The sequence below is a fragment of the Boleophthalmus pectinirostris genome, unplaced genomic scaffold (assembly GCF_026225935.1).
Source record: "Boleophthalmus pectinirostris isolate CB_2022bp ecotype Guang Dong unplaced genomic scaffold, ASM2622593v1 HiC_scaffold_18, whole genome shotgun sequence".
In the NCBI taxonomy this organism is placed as follows: Eukaryota; Metazoa; Chordata; class Actinopteri; order Gobiiformes; family Gobiidae; genus Boleophthalmus; species Boleophthalmus pectinirostris.
The window spans coordinates 23,857,156-23,875,241 of record NW_026571133.1 but is presented as its reverse complement, the minus strand read 5'-3'; the positions used below and the strand labels follow the sequence as shown (position 1 = coordinate 23,875,241).

The following is an 18,086-nucleotide window of genomic DNA, read 5'->3' as shown; positions in this document are numbered from 1 at the left end:
TTTGACAGTGAAAAGATGTAATTTACTTTTTTATGTACATGTTTTAAGTGTTTTTGTTTACGACATTCTAGGTCTGTGGACAAGTTTGAAAAAAAAAATAAATAATTTAAGTGAAATGTAAACTGTTAAGCGCCCCTCTCAAGTAAAGGCATTTTTGCGTCTATTCTGCGCATTTCGCTTTTTTTTTTTTTTTCTGTGACCTTGTTTCGTTCGGTTTGGACAGTGCGCTTCCCGTAGTTGTGAGCTGCAAACGGGATAAATGAAAAAGATGCTTCCGTTTGCCTAGCTGTGTTTGGATATTTTTAATCATGTCTCTGAATGGAGGAGGAAGCAGAGGGTTTTATTTTAACACAGTTTTATCTTTAGCACGGTCGCTGGCAGCCCATGGACAAGCTCCAATCGAAAAGGTAACGCAGCTAGCTAGCTAAAACCTGTTTAGAGACCTTCGGCCTGCCTTTAACTTCTCGTTTGGTTTTATTAACGTATCTTTGGTCTAATTCTTACAGTCGTTCACGTTTAAGGTGTGTTTGTATGCCTGGCTTATAAGAAAGCTCTTTCAGTTGTAACCTGTTAATAACGTAGACATAAACTCAGGCTAACCTTGTACCCAAGAAACCAGAGCAGCAACATCAGGAAATGAAACGATTGTCAGCTCAATCAAACTCCCTTTATTTTTACTTAAACTAGTCCATTATAGGTCCACAACAGTTAATTACAAGTTTAATTGTAAAGGTTACTGTGTAGAGGTGACGGCAGGACTGTATTTAAGTAAAACGTAACCACAGATACCTCAGTTGGGTAACTACTGTTGGTATTTATTGAAGTGCTCTTTTTAAAGCTGCATGCATAGACGTAAATAATTATTAATACATTGTAGGTTAATTTGTCTACACATCCTTATTCTTGCCCAGATCTAGATACGCATGTTTTAAAATAGAAATTAGACTTAGAGAATTAGAGAATAGAAACTTCGACTTAGGTTTAGACAAAGTTTATTGATCTACAAGGGAAATTAACTTGACACAGTAGCTCACACATCACAATATATTATAATAACAAAGTGTAAAAAAAAAATACGAATGGTGATAATAAATTGTAAATAAGTAGCAAAAAAGATAACAATAGACAGGTGTCAATAAGGCATAGTTATATAAATGCGTATGTACAAGTGGGAAAAAGTAATAATAAAAATATCTCAGCTGTATACAAGAGGTTGTATGGAAAAAAAACAGTACAAAAATTGATTTGATGATTGACAGGACATAGGGCTATCTGTTACAAAAGGGTAAGTTGTTGTACAGTTGTATGGAGTATGGTATGAATGTAGTTTTTACTTAATTAAATTCAGAGATCAATTTAAAACTAACATTGTATTTGTACACTGTAAAAGATAATTCCTCCCTTTAAACCCAATGCAATAAAGCCATAAGGGCAGATCCGTCAGTCCTGGTTCAATTCCTGAAACACATTTAGGCTGGACAAATTCATTGTTATAAATAATGAAGCCATGCATGACCACTGTGTCTTCATAAGCACGTGATGCAAATCCGGCTTATACTCAAGACTGCTTCATTTAAACAGCTTACAATGTTTTGCTCTTTTCTTAGGTGCAGAAGTTGCAGTGCATGTGTCCTGTTGATTTCCGTGGAGTCTACCAGTTAGATGAGAGGAGGAGAGATGCTGTCATTGCACTAGGTGTCTTTTTGGTTGAATCAAACCTTCAGGTAATCATAGGGTTTTCCTAACTATTTGCTTTTATCTGCCAACTTTTTTTTCACCACACTCTTAATCTCCTCAAACAGCACAAAGATTCCATTGTTCCATACCTTCTGGGGCTACTGAAAGGCCTTCCCAAAGTTCAGTGGATTGAGGAAAGCTCCCTACGTAAAGGACTTGGTAAAGTCACGCTATGGAGATTGTTGCATGTCCCTTGAAAATATGTTTATGTTTAAGTTTTTTCTATTTGTTTTGCAGACACTCTCCCTGTTGCTGAAAACTTCAGCTTTAGTCTTGTAACACTGCTCTCAGATGTGGCCCAGAGTGATGAGGCCTTACGTGGACAGGTAAACCTTCTTTAGTTAAAAATTTATGTTTCTATGTTGTTGCTTGAAACAATGTATCTTCCATATAATTATCACCAACCATTTTTCTTTGTTTATAATGTTACTGTCATTTGTCACTATCTATGAATAAAATTTTAATAAAATCTCCTTGCAAGATTTTGGAGGCTATCATGGATCTCATGCAAGTGCTACAAGACATCTGCAAGAATCCAGATTCTCATGACAAAGGTAACACACATTTTCATTTGCTTTTGGATCTGTTCATTATGGCAAACTTAATAACAGTTGTCTTCTCTTATGACTTCAGAGTACCTCTGTAAGTACACAGTGCCAACTCTCCTTGGGGTGGCTCGAGCCTTTGGGAGATACAGCAACACAGATGAGCCATTGCTGTCCAAATTATTCCCTCGACCAGTGGCCCCAGTGTTACCTACAAATGAAGAGAGTGACTCTGTACACAGAAGATCATTTAATGATTTCCGTTCAATAATGCCCAGCTCTTTGCTGACTGTTTGTCAGAGTGACACTTTAAAGCGTAAAGGTTCCTCTGTTTCCAGTGTCTCACAGCAGGTAGGTGTAATTGTATTAACCATTATTGTATAAAGTTACATGAATAATTGAGCAATCACAATACTGTTGTAGGCCAGTCCTGAAAGAGCAGGTCTTACACCCAGCTCCCCTGCTGATCCTTCTGTGCAATATTTTGAGGGTGAGATACTAGAAAAATAGTCCCTGTGTACAATTCAAAACAAGCAGTTGACATAGTTCACATACCTTTGTTTTCAGGCTCTTACCTCCCTGATGGCAGCGCTGTGGACCCTGAATATTACTTCTCCACTATCAGCTCAAGCTTCTCTGTGTCACCTCTGTTTACTGGAAGGAGCACAGGAGAGTTTCATGTCCCTATTGATACACTGAGGCAGCTGCTTCACATGGTTCGAAATCACAATTTGACTGAATAGAAAATATACTTACATTTGGTGATAAACAGAAGAAATATGCTTATTGCTTGTCTGTCTTTACAGGTTGAACAGTTTGTGTCTGAATCATTTTTAAAATCACTAGATGACACTTTGGCTGAGCTTTTAGAGGTATGCTAAAAGCATTATGACAGTGCTGAATTCTGTTAACAAAGTTTAACAGAGTTAATTTGTGTTTGTAGGCAAATCCAAATTTTCAGCTATATTACAAAACCTTTAGTGATCCTCTGTATGTAGCTATTTTTAAAATGCTACGGGACACTCTGTATAATCTAAAGGGTAGGTTATTTGATTTGTTTTTCAATTTTCTTATTTAGTGTTTGCTTCTCATATATCTGTATCTATGCCCTCCAGATCTCCAGACAGACTTTGTAAAAGAGGTTCATGACTTTGTCCTGGAGCAGTTTAGCAGCAGCCAGTCAGAGTTACAAAGGATATTACATGATGTGGAGTATCTGCAAAGTGAGCTGAGCCCACTCAAATTGCGCTGTCAGGCCAATGCGGCTTGTGTGGACCTGATGGTGTGGGCCGTGACTGAAGAACAAGGTAAACATCACATTATAAACTTGATTTTGGATTGTATTGTGGGTGTAAACATATGTCTTTCATTGCTAGGAGCTGAAAATCTCTGCACTAAACTGTCTGAGAAGCTTCAGTCAAAAACATCTAGCAAAGTCATTATTGCCCACATGCCCCTACTCATTTGCTGCCTTCAGGTATTTTTTGTTTTGTTTTGTTTTCTGTTTTACTGTAATATTTATTTTTTGTTGAATTAAATATGGTGTTGAGAGTGACTTTAGATTTTTTTCTTGTTATTATTTAGGGTCTTGGCCGTCTATGTGAGCGCTTTCCTGTTGTTGCTCACTCGGTCACCATGTCTTTAAGAGACTTCTTGGTGGTGCCTTCTCCGGTTTTAGTGAAGTTGTACAAATACCACAGCCAGTACACAACAGGTATCTATTAATGCTAAAATAAATAGTTTATTCAGTAATAATTTTATGATTATATTGTTTATAGGAGGCAGTGAAATAAAAATTCATGTAACCAATGAACATTCTCAGTCAACACTGAGTGCTAGTACAAGCAAGAAGAGCCAGCCTACTATGTATGAACAGTTGAGGGACATCTCAATAGATAACATTTGCAGGTAAGTTATATTGATCAGTTACATTCTCATGTACTGTTGTAATAGCAGAACGTATTTATGCCTTTTAGGTGTCTTAAAGCAGGCCTCACTTGGGACAATGTCATAGTAGAAGCATTTCTTGCAAGTCTTTCTAACCGTCTTTACATCTACCAAGAAAATGATAAGTAAGGATTGACCTACAGAAACTACTAATTTGACAGAAAAAAGATGAAAGAATGACAGATTTTTTTTCTTTCATCATCCAGAGATGCTCATTTGATCCCAGATCACACCATCAGGGCTTTGGGTCACATTGCTGTGGCCTTACGAGACACTCCCAGGGTAATGGAGCCCATACTTCAAATCCTACAACAAAAGTTCTGTCAGCCTCCATCTCAGCTTGATGTCCTCATCATTGACCAACTGGGCTGCATGGTCATCACAGGCAATGTAAATATCAAATATTAGACACCAAAATTAAGTTTTATATTGCTTTGTTTACAGATATTCAATTTGTCTTCTTTTTCAGCAATACATCTACCAGGAAGTATGGAATTTATTTCAGCAGATCAGTGTTAAAGCTAGTTCCATGGTTTATTCTACCAAGGACTATAAGGATCATGGATATAGGTGAGCTTAAACAGGTCATCAGAATAACCAATATCTTAGAGTAGCAAAAGTGTCAAAATCTATTTCCATAATAATTTGAAAACAACTGGACATTACTTTCAGTCTGTATCAGAAACTCCCACTTTGGGAACTACATTGCTATGTATTTCTGATATTTATTGTTATTAACAACTACATTATTTTTGTGTTGTTAGACATTGTTCCCTTGCTGTGATAAATGCCCTGGGTAACATAGCAGCAAATCTCCAAAATGAACAAATGGTGGATGAGTTACTTGTGAACCTGTTGGAACTTTTTGTTCAACTTGGCCTGGAAGGCAAAAGAGCAAGTGAGAGAGCCTCAGACAAAGGTCCAGCTTTAAAGGTAGACACAATACTTGCATGATAACTACATCAACAATTTAAATAGAGATGTTTAAATAAGTATGTTTCACATTATTTTTTTTAACTTTTCCATATCTGTTTTCTTTCCAAAAAGCGCAGTTGGTTTTGGTATTATGTGTTGCCACGTCAGCCACTTGGTGATGCTTTAACAATAATATAAACAGCAGATTTGTTTGTCTTGTTTTGTCTTGTTTTGTAGGCATCTAGCAGCGCTGGAAATCTTGGAGTCTTGATCCCTGTTATTGCTGTGGTATGTAAATATAACAATATTTTTGTTTAGGTTATTTTCATACACGAAGAACATATCTATACCAATAATTATCTAGAAAAACATTGCAATTTAAGTGTCATTGAGTAATGTTTCAGCTAACCAGGAGACTTCCACCAATTAAAGAAGCAAAGCCACGTTTGCAAAAGCTCTTCAGAGACTTCTGGCTCTACTCTGTTGTCATGGGTTTTGCCGTAGAGGGTTCAGGTTTGCAATAATTACTATTTAAATTCATGAAAAGTGAGATTTTAGAGAAATGTGTTGAATATGTTTTTTACTGTAATGTTCCCTAGGCCTGTGGCCAGAAGAATGGTATGAAGGAGTTTGTGAGATTGCAACTAAATCCCCCCTGCTCACGTTTCCAAGTGGAGAACCTCTGCGCTCTGAGCTACAGTACAATTCTGCACTGAAGAATGACACTGTCACTCCTGTATGTGATGTAATACAAGATTTAATACATCAAAAGATATTTTTAAACTTATGAAAAAATGTATTGCAGGCTGAACTGAATGATCTTCGGAGTACTATCATCAACCTGCTGGACCCTCCTCCAGATGTGGCTGGTCTGATCAACAAGTTGGACTTCGCCATGTCAACTTACCTCTTGTCGGTTTACAGATTGGAATATATGAGGTATGGCAAGCAATCTATCTATGTCCATGTACCTATTCATTTTTTAAACAAATAATACTATACTGTTTTTAGGATGCTGCGTTCTCTGGACTCTGATCGGTTTCAAGTCATGTTTCGATATTTTGAAGATAGAGCTATTCAGAAGGATAAATCTGGTAGGGGTTATAAGACACAACATTTGAATAACTTTAAAACGCCATGTTAACCACTGCACACACCTTTCAGGTATGATGCAGTGTGTGATTGCTGTCAGTGACAAAGTTTTTGAGGTCTTTCTTCAAATGATGGCAGAAAAAGTAAGATAATTTCAACCATTTAAAAAAAAAAATTCCATTACACCCTTAATTCATGGCATCTTATTTTTAGGCAAAAACCAAATCTCACGAAGAAGAGCTAGAGCGCCATGCCCAATTTCTCTTGGTCAACTTTAATCACATACATAAAAGAATACGGAGAGTGGCAGACAAATATTTATCTGGACTTGCTGAAACGTGAGTATTGCTTTTTGTAGGTAAATGATTAAACATGTTTAATGTTCATGAATGACATCTTTTGCTTTTCAGTTTCCCTCATCTGTTGTGGAGTGGCCGTGTGCTCAGGACCATGTTGGATATCCTGCAGACACTCTCCCTTTCTCTCAGTGCAGTAAGTTATGAATTAAAGAATGTTTAGTCAGTCAGTAATGCATACACAGAAAATGAAAATAAATAGATCCATCCATCCATTTTCTTCCGCTTATCCGGGGCCGGGTCGTGGGGGCAGCAGCCTAAGCAGGGACTCCCAGACTTCCTTCACCCCAGACACGTTCTCCAGATCCTCCAGGGGAACCCGAGAGACATAGTCCCTCCAGCGTGTCCTGGGTCTTCCCCGGGGCCTCCTCCCGGTGGGACATGCCCGGAACACCTCCCGACCAGGAGATGCCCAGGAGGCATCCGGAACAGATGCCCGAGCCACCTCAGCTGGCTCCTCTCGACGTGGAGGAGCAGCGGCTCTACTCCGAGCTCCTCCCGTGTGACTGAGCTCCTCACCCTATCTCTAAGGGAGCGCCCAGCCACCCTGCGAAGGAAACTCATTTCGAGCGCTTGTATCTGCGATTTCGTCCTTTCGGTCATTACCCAGAGCTCATGACCATAGGTGAGAGTAGGAACGAAGACTGACCGGTAAATCGAGAGCTTCGCCTTTCGACTCAGCTCCCTCTTCACCACAACAGTCCGATACGGCGACCGCATCACTGCAGACGCTGCACCGATCCACCTGTCAATTTCACGTTCCGTCCTTCCCTCACTCGTGAACAAGACCCGAGATACTTGAACTCCTCCACTTGAGGCAAAGACTCCCCACCCACCCGGAGAGGGCAAGTCACCTTTTTCTGGTTGAGAACCATGGCCTCGGACTTGGAAGAGCTGATCTTCATCCCAGCAGCTTCAATGAACAGAACCGGTGACAAAGGGCAGCCCTGGCGGAGTCCAACATGCACCCGGAACAGGTCTGACTTACTGCCGGCAATGCGAACACAGCTCCTGCTCCGGTCATACAGGGATCACACAGCCCTTAGCAAAGGGCCCCGGACCCCATACTCCCAGAGCAGCCCCCACAGGACACCACGAGGGACACGGTTGAATGCCTTCTCCAAGTCCACAAAGCACATGTGGACTGGTTGGGCAAACTCCCATGAACCCTGGAGCACCCGATGGAGAGTGTAGAGCTGGTCCAGTGTTCCACGGCCAGGACGAAAACCACATTGCTCCTCCTGGATCCGAGGTTCGACTATCGGCCGGATTCTCCTCTTCAGTACCCTGGCATAGACCTTACCGGGAAGGCTGAGGAGTGTGATTCCCCTGTGGTTGGAACACACCCTCCGGTCCCCCTTCTTATACAGAGGGACCACCACCCCGGTTTACCAGTCCAGAGGTACTGTCCCCGACCGCCACGCGATGTTGAAGAGGCTTGTCAGCCAAGACAGCCCTGCAACAACCAGAGACTTAAGGTACTCAGGACAGATCTCGTCCACCCCCGGAGCCTTGCCACCAAGGAGCTTGCCAACCACCTCAGTGACTTCAGTCAGGGTGATGGACAAGTCCGCCTCCGAGTCCCCAGCCTCGGCTTCCTCCTCGGAAGACGTGACGGTGGGATTGAGGAGATCCTCAAAGTATTCCTTCCACCGCCGGACAACGTCCCCAGTCGAGGTCAACAGCTCTCCCCCTGCACTGTAAACAGTGTTGGTGAAGGACTGCTTCCCCCTCCTGAGGCGCCGGACAGTTTGCCAGAATCTCTTTGAGGCCGTCCGATAGTCCTCCTCCATGGCCTCTCCTCCCAGCTCCGAGTTTTTGCCTCCGCAACCACACGAGCTGCAGCACGCTTGGCCCGCCGGTACCCATCAGCTGCCTCAGGAGTCCCACGAGCCAACAAGACCCGATAGGACTCCTTCTTCAGCTTGACGGAAACCCTTACTTCCGGTGTCCACCACCGGGTTCGGGGATTGCCGCCGCGACAGGCACCACAGACCTTACGCCCAGAGCTACGAGCGGCCGCATTGACAATAGAGGCAGAGAATGAAGCCCACTCGGACTCCATATCTCCAGCCTCCCCCGGAATCTGGGAGAAGTCCTCCTGGGGGTGCGAGTTGAAAGTCCCTCTGACAGAGGGCTCTGCCAGACGTTCCCAGCAGACCCTTACTACACGCTTGGGCCTGCCAGGTCTTTCCGGCAGACCCAAGCGGAAAGGCCAGAAAATAAATAGATATAATACAAAAATTAAAGACTTCTTTTCCATAACAATAAATAAAAATAAATGTCACGCAGACTTTACTTGTGTCCAAAAAGGAGTGATAACTTAAATACTTATTTAACCTCACCCCTGTCCCAAATTAAACAGACCTCATTTCCTGTATATAAGCTATAATTGCACAGTACATGCATTTCATTACATGCACAACAGGGTATATATGCTATATTAATGCTTCATTCTCCTGCAGGACATCCACAAAGACCAACCATACTATGACATCCCAGACACACCCTACAGAGTCACTGTCCCAGACACATATGAAGCAAGAGAGGTATTATTCTGCAACTTAAAATTGTCACCAAATGCAAAATGCAGTCTTGCAACTACAATAATGATGCAATAATCTAAAATTTCTCACTGTAGAGTATAGTGAAGGATTTTGCAGCACGCTGTGGAGAGATCCTTAAAGAAGCCATGAAGTGGGCACCATCTGTGACCAAATCACATCTACAGGTAACAAATTTATAACATATATTAGAGACTTGTACTATATATACTTGGACAAATCAGTATTTTTTTGTTCATTTTTAGGAATATCTAAACAAGCATCAAAACTGGGTGTCAGGGCTGTCTCAGCACACAGGCTTAGCTATGGCCACAGAGAGTATCTTGCATTTTGCTGGCTACAACCGAGAGAGCACCACACTGGGGGTGGGTAATGACACTCCTGCCAACACTTTTTCTGGACTGGATGGAAAGCCACGAATACTCTGAGAAATAACAAAATGTTATTAAATGTGTTTATAATATACTGTATTAGTAAATATATACATTATAATTTACATAACATCATTAAAATTAATGAGCTTCTTTGTGCATTTCTTATCGTACTACAGTCCACTCAATTGACAGAAAGGCCTGCCTGTGTCAAGAAGGACTATTCCAATTTCATGGCATCACTAAACCTCAGAAACCGATATGCTGGAGAGGTAATTACCTTCAAGAAAAAAAACATAATTTAAATTTCTAAAAACTAAACTAATATTTGAACAAATTGTTTTTGTAGGTATCGGGCATGATCCACTTTGTCCAAGCAGTTAAAGGACAGTCTGATTTAAGTCGACTGATGATCAAACAGATGGGGGAAGCTTTGGATTCGGCACAGCCTGAAGCATTCACTGAGGCCATGTTCAAACTGGCTGCATTGCTCATCAGCACAAAGGGTTCACTTTCCTTTCAAAATTCGTATTTCCACTTTTTGCCTTGTTTCTCTCTAGTGTTTATATTGACTGTGGCATCCATTTTCTTTAGATTGTGACCCTCAGCTCTTGCACCATCTCTGTTGGTCTCCTCTCAAGATGTTTACAGAGCATGGCATGGAGACTGCTATTGCCTGCTGGGAGTGGCTGCTGGCTGCCCGTGCTGGAATTGAAGTCCCGGTACAGATGATTGAAAGCATTATGTTCTGTTTTGTTTTGTTTTTTTCCTCACCAACAGATTTGTTATTACCTTTGGTGCATTGTTGGTTGTGTAGTTTATGCGGGAGATGGCAGGAGCTTGGCAGATGACTGTGGAGTTGAAGATGGGCTTATTTTCCAATGCTCAGGTTGAGGCTGATCCTCTTGCTGCATCTGAAGAAAGTCAACCTGTGCCCTGTCCCCCAGATGTGACCCCTCACCACATTTGGATAGAGGTTTGATTTTACATTTTTCAAGATAAAGTTTTTCAAAATCTTCATTTGTTTTTTAAGTAACTTTCTTTCCACAGTTTCTAGTCCAGAGGTTTGAAATAGCAAAATATTCTAGTGCAGATCAAGTGGAGATTTTTGGCAGCTTGCTTCAGCGTTCTCTGTCTCTTAATGTTGGTGGCAATCAAAGTAGTCTCAACCGCCATGTAGCTGCTATTGGACCTCGCTTCAGGTAGTTTTTACATTAATGCAACTCTGTTGGGTTTTATTTTGTGCTTTTAATTGTTGTAATATTTTTGTGTTGCAGATTGCTTACTCTGGGTCTGGCTTTGCTTCATTCTGATGTGGTCACAAATGCCACTGTTAGAAATGTTCTTCGTGAAAAAATCTATTCTACTGCCTTTGATTACTTTAGGTAACTTTTAACCATGTAGTTACTGATCTGTGATTGTGATTGTATACAAACTAATTGCTTTTAAAATTGATTTAGCGTTAACCCAAAGTTCCCAACTCAGTGCGACAAGCGACTACGTGAAGACATCAGTGTAATGATCCGTTTCTACGCAAGCATCCTTTCTGACAAGAAATATTTGGCTGCGTGTCAATTGGTCCCACCCGGTGAGCTTGGTACTAGCCCTGTCCCGAGCACCCTCTCTGCTGGAATTTTTGGATCGCTAATTGTGTCCAGCACTTCTCCGATATCTATCTTGAGTAAGCCTAACGTGGTGGAGCTTGGACTGCACTGCAGCAGGGGCATGCTGTTGCACATGTCAAATTTGTCCCTGGATATCCTCACATTGCTGATGACTTATTGTTCTTAACAAACCATTTTCAGTTTTCTTTTTTACCCAATATATTCTTTGTGTTTTTCTTGTGATCCCTAAATTTTTTTGTTTCTTTTTCCAACTTCCTATTGCTCTTGTTCTTTTCTAAAATACTTGAAGCAACTGTGAGGAAAGTGCAAATTTGCCATCTGTGTTAAGATGCATGGTATTCATTTTATCAGCCCCTCCACCTGCCCCCTTCTCACAATTTACTAAATTTCTCAGTTATAATCTTTAAATTTAAATTAAAAAGTGTTTTTTCTCAAATATCCAGCCCTTTTCATTCCAACAATCCAGACAAAGACATGGTTGCATTGTCATACATCCATTCATGTTCTAGTTTAACTTTATCTTTATCTTAAACTATTGACCCTGGGCCAGATTTACAATAACCCTGCAATGTAAATACTATTTGACCCAAGGCCAACGGTTTGGACCGCTATCATCTCCTGCTGTCTTTCCCTGCATGACCATTAAAACAGCGGGGCACTTACAGGACACATTTTTGTTCAGAACATCTACACCATTGGGCATGTTTTAACTTAAAGCTATAGAGTTTTTTTGTAAATTGTTTTCTCTCTGAACAGACAATCAAGACCCATCATTGAACAGTCTCTCAGTGATGAATGCTGCTGACCTCCGGAGCAATATGGACTCCAGCTCTCGCTCTCAGCAGAGTGGTCAGGGGTGGATTAACACATATCCTCTCTCCAGTGGAATGTCTACTGCATCTAAAAAGTCAGGTATTGTTAATTACATGCAATCTTTGCATCAAAGGAAAACACAGGAAAACTACACCTGGTACCACATTTGAATTTGCTTGGTCCTCTTTCTAGGCACATCAAAGAAAAGTAACAGAGGAACACAACTTCATAAGTATTATACAAAACGCAGAACTCTGCTGTTGGCATTGCTGGTGAGAGCTTTGACAGTGGATTGGTTTAATTCCCTTGTTTTAATCATCTGATGTGTGGGACGTTTCTTTTTTTTTTTTTTTTTTTTTTTACAATTCTGCAAAATACTGAGTAAAAAAAAGACATATGTTTTTTGCAGGCCAGTGAGATTGAGCGGCTGACCACATGGTACAATCCCCTTTCCACCCAGGAACTAGCCATCGCCACTGAACAGTCTGTGGAAACTAGCATCTCCAACTGGAGATCCAAATACATCAGTCTAACTGAGAAACAGTGGAAGGACAATGTGAATTTGGCCTGGAGCATTGCACCATACCTGGCAATGCAGCTTCCAGCAAGGTCTTTTTTTCTGTTCACTTATTGTTATGGCACATTTTAAGCCTATATAAAATTGACTGGTGTTTTTGATAGGTTCAAAAATGACGCCATTGTTGCTGAAGTGACCCGGCTGGTGAGACTTGACCCTGGAGCTGTCAGCGATGTACCAGAAGCTGTAAAAGTAAAATTTTGAAAGTGATTGATTAAGCAATGATTTCAGTATTTTGGTGGTTGTTGTTAAACTTGTTTGTTTTTACCTAGTTTTTAGTGACCTGGCACACAATTGATGCTGACTCTCCTGAGCTGAGCCATATCTTATGTTGGGCACCAGCTGATCCTCCCACTGGTCTGTCCTATTTCAGCAGCATGTACCCACCACATCCGCTCACTGCACAGTATGGCGTCAAGGTCCTGCGTTCTTTCCCCCCGGTAAGTTTAATTACATCTCACTGGTACTACACAATCGATAAACCTAACACTGTGTATGTTGTCATTGTTTTTTCTCTAGGATGCTATTCTGTTCTACATTCCTCAGATTGTACAAGCATTGCGTTATGATAAGGTAAATGTGTTAGGTTTGTGTTATCTATTTCCATCAAGACAAGTAGGTGATGCCACAAGGCTAAGTTACGGCTCAGCTCTGAGTGGCGTGGCCTCTTATGCATGTTTTTCAAGGTATATTTGAGCAATAAATGATGTGATTGAACAAAGTAGTCATACCACACTGAGTAAGTTTAAGGCAAAGCCATATACATGGATATAAACTGATGACGGACCATCCACTAGAAAAGTTATAATAAAGCCAGCAATGCTTAAAGGTACTATGTGAATGTGTAGGTGCCAAGTTTGAGACTATATTGACATATGGATTTCTTCTTTTTTTTTTAGATGGGTTATGTGCGGGAGTACATCCTTTGGGCAGCCCAAAAATCCCAGCTGCTTGCTCATCAGTTTATCTGGAACATGAAGACCAACATTTTCGTGGATGAGGAGGGACATCAGAAAGATCGTAAACAAAAAGTCTTATGAAATATTAGGGCCGGGCACCTTAATGCGTTAATTTTGCGTTAACTAATTAATTCATTATCGCCGACAATTATTTTTCTCCCCTTAATGCAGTTTTTGTTATTATTATTTTTTTTTTTTTTTTGCGTCTGTTGCTCACTGGCTTTTATTTTGAAAAAGTTCATCGTGAGCAGGCCTAGAATGTTGCTTACTGCTGCGGCGCTCACAGTAAACAGAGTGAAAGAAAGCGGGATAAACAAACATGGAGAAGGGTAAGGATATTTTACATGGCCATTTTCATTTTAAGGTTCTTCTAAACGGCACAGTCAACACAGCCAAAGTCATTTGTAACACTGCAACGCTGAATTGTTTCATCACCGGAGTTTCATGAAATACCACCTAAATGCAATACATTGTGTTGATGCCGGCAAATCATTCAATGAAACAAGTGAAGCTTCAACAGACCACATTAAATGCAATGTGTCAGAGCTGTCGCTCCGCAACCGTACATTACGCACAGCGCGTAGGGCATCAAGTGCTTGCGGGGGCACACAACCCCCCAACCCCGGTCTCACTTTTCTTACACAAGAAGCCGGTGCCAGCAATCGCATTCTTCTTAATAACAATAACAATCTTGTATGTCTTAGCAACTTGCTTTGTTCAAAAATGTTAAAGTTCTAGGAATTGACAAACTGCACTGAAAATCTGGTTATGTGTACTGTTTTCTGGTTATTGTTTTTGACTGAGATTCTTATTTTTATATCAAACAGGATAACATAAATGCCTGGCAGTGGCAATAAATTTCAGTTTTGTATTTAGTCTGATTTGGTATTTTCAGTTGAGATTTACATTGAATAGTTTATTTTACTGCTGTTGAGCACTTTTTTACTTTTGAATTCAGTTCATTAAGTCAAATACTAAGAATTGACAAACTGCACAGAAACTGGTTCTTTTTTGAGTAAGCTTCTCCAAAGGAAGAAATATAAACATGGACTTTACAGACTAGTGTCCTGCTACTGTATAAAGAAATGCTGTTCTTTTGAATTCATTAATTGGTTTTGCGTATAACGTGATTAATCAAGATTAATCATGCGATTAATGCGATTACGATTTTTTATTTTTGCCCAACCCTATTAAATATATGTGTAAGTGATTTGATCTAAAACTTCTGTGTGAATCTGTTTAGCTGACATTGGAGAGCTACTGGAGCAAATGGTTGAGGAAATCATCAACTCACTGTCCGGACCAGCAAAGGATTTCTACCAAAGAGAGTTTGACTTCTTCAACAAGATCACCAATGTGTCAGCCATTATCAAGTAAAGCCCTTAGCAATTTAAATATACAGTATTTTCTCCATATTAGTCTTTGTACAAACTATGTATATTTTTAGGCCTGTTCCAAAGGGTGAGGAGAGAAAACGGGCCTGTCTTAAGGCTTTATCTGACATCAAGGTTCAACCAGGTACAGTATATTTAGCACATTCTTGGCATGCAACTTGCAGGTTTCACATTTTTTGAGCATTGAATAACTGATGTCGTGCCTACAGGGTGCTACTTGCCAAGTAATCCTGAAGCAATTGTTCTCGATATTGATTATAAATCCGGAACACCTATGCAGAGGTGTGACTTATTACATGTTGCATTTGTTGTACTGATTGTTAAATGCTCTTTATTAAAATGATTATGTTTTTTTTTTTTGCAGTGCTGCTAAAGCACCCTACCTTGCGAAGTTCAAAGTAAAGCGTTGTGGTGTGAGTGAGCTGGAGAGGGAAGGCCTGCGCTGCCCCTCGGACTCAGTAGAAGATGGAGAGGAAAATCCTGATGGCTCTCGCAAAGTTTGCTGGCAGGCAGCCATTTTTAAAGTGGGAGATGACTGTAGACAGGTAATAACATTGAGACTTTGTCCCACATTTGCATTACATATTGTTGATGATTGTAAACTCATATTGTTGCTGTGTGCCTCTTGCACCTTTTAGGACATGCTTGCTCTACAAATTATTGGCCTTTTTAAAAATATTTTTCAGTTGGTTGGTTTGGATCTGTTTGTCTTTCCATATAGAGTGGTAGCAACAGCTCCAGGGGTAAAGCTTTAATATGACTTATAATGCATTTTATATAATACCCTCCTACCACTATGGTTAAAATGTTTTCATTTCATATTTCATAGTGTGGCGTCATTGAATGCATCCCCGACTGTAAGTCCCGTGACCAACTCGGCAGACAGACAGACTTTGGAATGTATGACTACTTCCGTAACCAATACGGAGATGAATCCACTTTAGCTTTCCAAAAGGTGCATAGTCTTTCATACTATCTTTGTAAACATGCTGTAAATTACAACTTTACAATTTATGCTTTTTCTTTTCACAGGCCCGATATAACTTCATTCGCAGTATGGCTGCCTATAGTCTTCTATTGTTTCTGCTGCAGATCAAAGACAGGCACAATGGGAACATCATGTTAGACAGCAAGGGTCATCTCATTCACATTGGTACGACACAGAAATATAGACCTCTAAAAGTAGTAGTTCCACTATGTAAACAAATATGTAAAACTGTGAACCTGATTTTTCCTAGACTTCGGCTTCATGTTTGAGAGCTCCCCTGGTGGTAACCTCGGCTGGGAGCCAGACATCAAATTGACTGATGAGATGGTCATGATTATGGGAGGCAAAATGGAAGCTACACCTTTCAAGTGGTTCATGGAGATGTGTGTCAGGGGATACCTTGCTGTACGGTAAGCCATTCATGCTGCACTATGAATTTTCCAGCTTAGAAAAGAAATAATTATTTAAAAATTGCTCTTGTTAAACAGACCCTACATGGATGCAGTAGTTTCATTAGTGACGCTGATGCTGGACACTGGACTGCCATGCTTCAGAGGGCAAACCATTAAGCTTTTAAAGTACCGCACTGCATTTAAAGATAATTTATACAGTATTAATTGCATCTAACTACCTTCAAGATTAATAGCATTTTTTTTTTTTGCTTTTCAGAGGACGATTCAACCCACAAATGAGTGAGAAAGAGGCAGCAGCATTCATGATCAAAGTCATTCAGAGCTGTTTCCTTAGTAGCAGGTGAGGCATAATTCATTCTGTTTGATTGGCTACAGATTTATTCAGATTGTCTTAATCTTTTTTCTTTTAACTTCCCCAATTTAAGGAGCAAGACCTATGATATGCTGCAGTATTATCAAAATCAAATCCCATACTAAAACGTCTACATGGACATCACTGCAATGCAAAACCTTCCAGTCTGCTGCTTTCCTGTGGTTAATTTTTTAAGGTTGTTAATTATTTAAATCAAAAGAGGTATATGAATTTCCCTTTAAGTGTTCTCTTCACATTGCTGGTATTTGTTACAATGAATAACTTGTGGTAACACAAGTGGAAGCTGACCAAAAGGGAGCCATATTTCTGTATAGTGTGTGTTAAAGCAGATATTTTATCATTGTCATTATGCTGATGTCCACTTAATGCTGGTATGCACTTTACAGATCACAGTATTTAATTCACTTCAGCTGCTCAATGGTTAGGTTTTAGAATTATAAATTCATCTTTTTTAACTATTCACACTATGTTGATTTGAAATATATCTAAGACTAAATCAAAAATTTACATTGTATGAATGTTTGTTATTAATTGGTGTTTGGAAAACCAAACTTCTCCCAGAACTATTACACTGCATAGACATAGACAGGATTTGGGAATGTTTAGCTGTGCTTATTTTTATGGTAAAACTGCATCTTTTAGACTTTTTTGACATTCCCAAATGGCACTCCTTTTAACATAACAGTAAATGTGTCATAATATCTATGTTGAGTGTAGACGTTGTAGACTTCCCTTTAGACAGGAGTGTATGTCATTTTAAATGTCACATTCCTAGTCACACATGCTGTTTGAGTTGCACAGACTCGATGACTGCAAACGATTAAAAAGCCATTCCCCACGTTAGTACAGACACTGTGGCAGCCTGTAGTAATACTTGATGATTAACCTTATGCAATATATTAATATTTAATAGTGTATTCATTTGTGGCTGTGTTGTAACTAACTCCCACCTTACATAGCAAGTATTATTTAGTGCAAAAGAATGCATATTAAGGGTAAATTAGGCTGCATTGTTTAAACAGCAGTAAAAAGGTTAATGAAGTTGTAAAGGTAAAGAAGTCTCTGTCAGTCTAAGTACTTTTTGATGAAGCCATTTCTTGTGTTTTGTCTTGTCCAAGTTACAGTGTGTCCATGTTTCTTTGAGCTGTCCCGATGTCTGTAGGCTACTGGTTTGATATGTTAATGTAAGTGTGCAGTTTTTGCTCAGTTCAGTACTGTTCAGACGACAATCATCTGTCTCCAGGTTAATGTGACATCAATATGTTGTCATTTCAAATATGACACACTCAAGCACAAATCTGTTCTGTCAGAAGAGCATTTCAGGAACAGTCTTACATTGATTCAACAATAAAAGTATATTGAATCTCCCTTATGTATGCCTATTTTTTACATTGACTTTGTAAAATGGAAATCTTTA

General features: G+C 40.0%; 1 protein-coding gene across 3 annotated transcripts; it reads left to right on the top strand.

Moving 5' to 3' along the window:
• The first annotated feature begins 209 nt into the window (after window positions 1-209).
• pi4kaa (phosphatidylinositol 4-kinase, catalytic, alpha a) lies at window positions 210-18,041 on the top strand. 3 transcript variants are annotated; one of them, XM_020938167.2, is made up of 54 exons: window positions 210-407; window positions 1,608-1,724; window positions 1,803-1,896; window positions 1,975-2,063; window positions 2,219-2,291; window positions 2,371-2,633; window positions 2,706-2,772; window positions 2,850-2,998; window positions 3,089-3,154; window positions 3,226-3,322; window positions 3,398-3,589; window positions 3,659-3,759; window positions 3,867-3,996; window positions 4,061-4,190; window positions 4,259-4,354; window positions 4,436-4,619; window positions 4,699-4,799; window positions 4,994-5,162; window positions 5,382-5,432; window positions 5,549-5,657; window positions 5,744-5,880; window positions 5,950-6,083; window positions 6,156-6,238; window positions 6,309-6,379; window positions 6,450-6,574; window positions 6,647-6,728; window positions 9,058-9,141; window positions 9,234-9,323; window positions 9,402-9,521; window positions 9,707-9,799; window positions 9,877-10,033; window positions 10,122-10,249; window positions 10,345-10,503; window positions 10,578-10,729; window positions 10,805-10,912; window positions 10,988-11,115; window positions 11,909-12,064; window positions 12,158-12,237; window positions 12,375-12,574; window positions 12,647-12,734; window positions 12,815-12,982; window positions 13,062-13,115; window positions 13,442-13,562; window positions 14,745-14,874; window positions 14,949-15,019; window positions 15,105-15,177; window positions 15,260-15,440; window positions 15,534-15,638; window positions 15,725-15,850; window positions 15,928-16,048; window positions 16,134-16,293; window positions 16,372-16,461; window positions 16,553-16,636; window positions 16,722-18,041. In XM_020938167.2, the coding sequence occupies exons 1-54, from the start codon at window positions 309-311 to the stop codon at window positions 16,771-16,773; spliced, it is 6,288 nt and encodes a 2,095-aa protein (XP_020793826.1). In that variant the 5' UTR covers window positions 210-308; the 3' UTR covers window positions 16,774-18,041. The 3 variants fall into 3 exon arrangements, with proteins under 3 accessions (XP_020793826.1, XP_055009378.1, XP_055009377.1); XM_055153403.1 differs by having other exon boundaries at window positions 10,988-11,208; window positions 15,582-15,638; XM_055153402.1 differs by having other exon boundaries at window positions 10,988-11,208.
• The last annotated feature ends 45 nt before the right edge of the window (window positions 18,042-18,086 follow it).

What these genes read in the sequence shown, in the direction of transcription:
- pi4kaa (XM_055153402.1), top strand. Translation starts at nt 309, where the DNA reads ATGTCTCTGAATGGAGGAGGAAGCAGAGGGTTTTATTTTAACACAGTT. An exon ending in CTTTGGCTGAGCTTTTAGAG is followed by an intron (nt 3,155 to 3,225) that starts GTATGCTAAAAG and finishes TTGTGTTTGTAG; the next exon opens with GCAAATCCAAATTTTCAGCT. An exon ending in ACAAAGGTCCAGCTTTAAAG is followed by an intron (nt 5,163 to 5,381) that starts GTAGACACAATA and finishes CTTGTTTTGTAG; the next exon opens with GCATCTAGCAGCGCTGGAAA.